Genomic DNA, 2,448 nt, shown 5'->3' with positions numbered 1-2,448 from the left:
ACAAGACAGAAAACCAAAACATTAAAAAAAATGCACTAGCATTATGCTACTACAACTGTTTTCTGTCATAAAAAAAAATACTTGCATGCAAATTTATACTCCATGGAAATTGAAGAGAGGCCTTGTCTGGGCAGATCCGTGGTAATGCGGCCCAGTCGGCCCATTGTCTACCCATCTGTTTGATCCATTTAAGATCAGAAGAAAGGGGGCAAGACCTAGATCCCATCCTTCCATCCCAGTTCTCCCAGCCGCCGCCGCCGCCAGTCCTGGCCGCCGCAGTAACCGATTCGATTCGTCGAGTCCTCCCCTGCTGCAGGTATTGCTGCTCCCAAAACTTAATCTTTCCTCTTCGATTTTTATCCTTCTGTTTTGTTTTGTCTGTAGAGATCTTGTTTGTCTATTACAATGTCAGAAGAAAAAAGAAATCTCATCTTTCAGTGGCAGGGCAGGTAAATGAGGGCGGCGCGGCAGTTCGTGAACGTGGTGATGCGCACAGGCACCACCTACTCGGTGAGCCGCATCAAGCCTGAGGAGAAGCTCTTCTACGCATCCGTGGAGGAAGCGCGAGCCGCGGCGGCGCCCAAGAAGAAGATTCCGGCCCTGTCGAGGATGCCCGCGCCCAAGCTCAGGCTCGAGGCGTACGGCCTGGACGACATGCGGCTCGATTTCCTGCCCTTGTACGGGCGGGGCGGCGGCGGCGGCGGCGGCGACAGCAGCAGCGGGATCCTCTCCGTCGACTCGGCAGGCCACACCATCCTCTGCGACGCGAGCTCGGGCTGCGTCCAGCCTGCCCCCAGCCTCGGCGAGCCCAAGGGGGACAGCCCCATCTCGTTCACCATCGCTCGCGCCGGCGGCCCCGACCCCCGCGTCGCCGTGGCTCTGTACGTCATGGACAGGTTCCCCACCGGCCGCAGCTCCTGCAGCTTCGAGTCCCTCGCCTACGGCGAGAACAGCTGCTGGGAGTGGAGCCGGCTCCCGCCGCCGCCCTATGTCAACGACCCGGCCTACGACTGCACCGCTATCCACTCCTACACGCTGCTCAATGCAGGCTCCACCATCTGCGTATCCTCCTCCGGGCGCAGCCCCGTCGGGACCTACTGCTTCGACACGTCTAGCCGCCAGTGGAGGAAGGCTGGCCGCTGGGCGCTGCCCTTCTGCGGCAGGGCCGAGCATGTCCCCGAGCTTGACAACCTCTGGTTCGGCATGGCTGACAGCAGCCCCAACAACCTGTGTGCGTCGGACCTCTCCAGCCTCGACGGCGGGGCTCCCAGGATGCTACGCGAGTGGCAAGTCCTTGACCCGCCTCGGGGCTGGGTGCAAATAAGGGGCTGCCTGCTCTACCTGGGAGCCGGCAGGTTTTGCATCAACAAAGTTTTCGACATTGGGGACGAGGGCAGGACCAAGAGTGACAAGCAGGCTGCTGTCATCACCGGTGTGGAGGTGGTACATGATGAAACAGCCCAACTCCAGATGATCAAGCACAAGTCCTGTGTCAGCTATGCAGGCATCCAGTGTATCCTTTAGATCAATAGTGCTCCTCCCATATGAGTTGTTTTCTTCTTTCTCTAACCATGTTCTTAGACTGCAGCAGTTCACAGCACCATGTATATTAAATTTAATTGTGCTCTGTTCTTTTAAATGGGTTTGAGTTGTATAAAAATATATTTATGACAAAGAAGTAAAATATCAAAAATGGAAAAAAGAAAGCAAAATATAATTCCTACTCTCCATATCATCTTGCTCGCTCTTTGTTTTCCTATCATTCTTCAAAAAACAATTTGTATTGTAAAAAAGATCGTTCATGTAAAAAAAAATTAAGAACAAGATTAAAAAAACTCAGTTGCAAGGTCTGTCTAGGTCTACGTTGACTGAGACTTTGCGAAGTCTCAGTCGACTGATGACATCAGCATACGTATATGACATTAGCATATATGTACAAGCCAGGCCTGCTTCGTTTATGTGACTGTTTGCGTGTTTTTGCTGTTATGGGCTGGCTTTATATTTCTACTGGGCCGTTATCTCATCGTTTCCTTTTCCCTGCAATCTGTTGCTTTTTGCCGGATTTTTTCCTCTTCGTGTACTTGGGCTGTACAACTACAAATATAATATGTGTTTTGCTATCCAGCTACAACCTCAGCGTTTCTCAAAAAAGCTACAACCTCAACGAGTGAGGTAATTTTTTTTGTTCAAATCATAGCATTTTTTTCCCGGAAAATTCTTGTATATGCAATACAATGCATGCTTGTAGTGTTTTTTTAGATGGGCATATAACTTATTGTCATTTTTCGTTCATGAAAAATTATAAAGGATTTGAACACAAAGAAACAATAATTATTTTGTGGTTGCTATTGCTTGCTGATGAGCTATGAAGTTGCTGCCTGCGGTTGTCAAAGTACAGAAGGACAAAGGACAATTTTGTTACATGAACAATTTCTAAAAATGTGTGCG

At 50.0% G+C, this 2,448-nt stretch overlaps 1 protein-coding gene across 3 annotated transcripts; it reads left to right on the top strand.

Annotated features, from left to right (window-relative positions):
• The first annotated feature begins 226 nt into the window (after window positions 1-226).
• LOC119344805 lies at window positions 227-1,639 on the top strand. 3 transcript variants are annotated; one of them, XM_037615144.1, is made up of 2 exons: window positions 227-316; window positions 445-1,639. In XM_037615144.1, exon 2 carries the CDS (start codon window positions 454-456, stop codon window positions 1,522-1,524), a length of 1,071 nt encoding a protein of 356 aa, XP_037471041.1. In that variant the 5' UTR covers window positions 227-316; window positions 445-453; the 3' UTR covers window positions 1,525-1,639. The 3 variants fall into 3 exon arrangements, with proteins under 3 accessions (XP_037471041.1, XP_037471042.1, XP_037471043.1); XM_037615145.1 differs by having other exon boundaries at window positions 228-316; window positions 450-1,639; XM_037615146.1 differs by having other exon boundaries at window positions 229-316; window positions 439-1,639.
• The last annotated feature ends 809 nt before the right edge of the window (window positions 1,640-2,448 follow it).

Source organism: Triticum dicoccoides, unplaced genomic scaffold (genome assembly GCF_002162155.2).
Source record: "Triticum dicoccoides isolate Atlit2015 ecotype Zavitan unplaced genomic scaffold, WEW_v2.0 scaffold187247, whole genome shotgun sequence".
NCBI classification, from domain to species: domain Eukaryota; kingdom Viridiplantae; phylum Streptophyta; class Magnoliopsida; order Poales; family Poaceae; genus Triticum; species Triticum dicoccoides.
This window is presented reverse-complemented; position numbering and strand designations above follow the sequence as displayed.

What these genes read in the sequence shown, in the direction of transcription:
- LOC119344805 (XM_037615144.1), top strand. Translation starts at nt 454, where the DNA reads ATGAGGGCGGCGCGGCAGTTCGTGAACGTGGTGATGCGCACAGGCACC.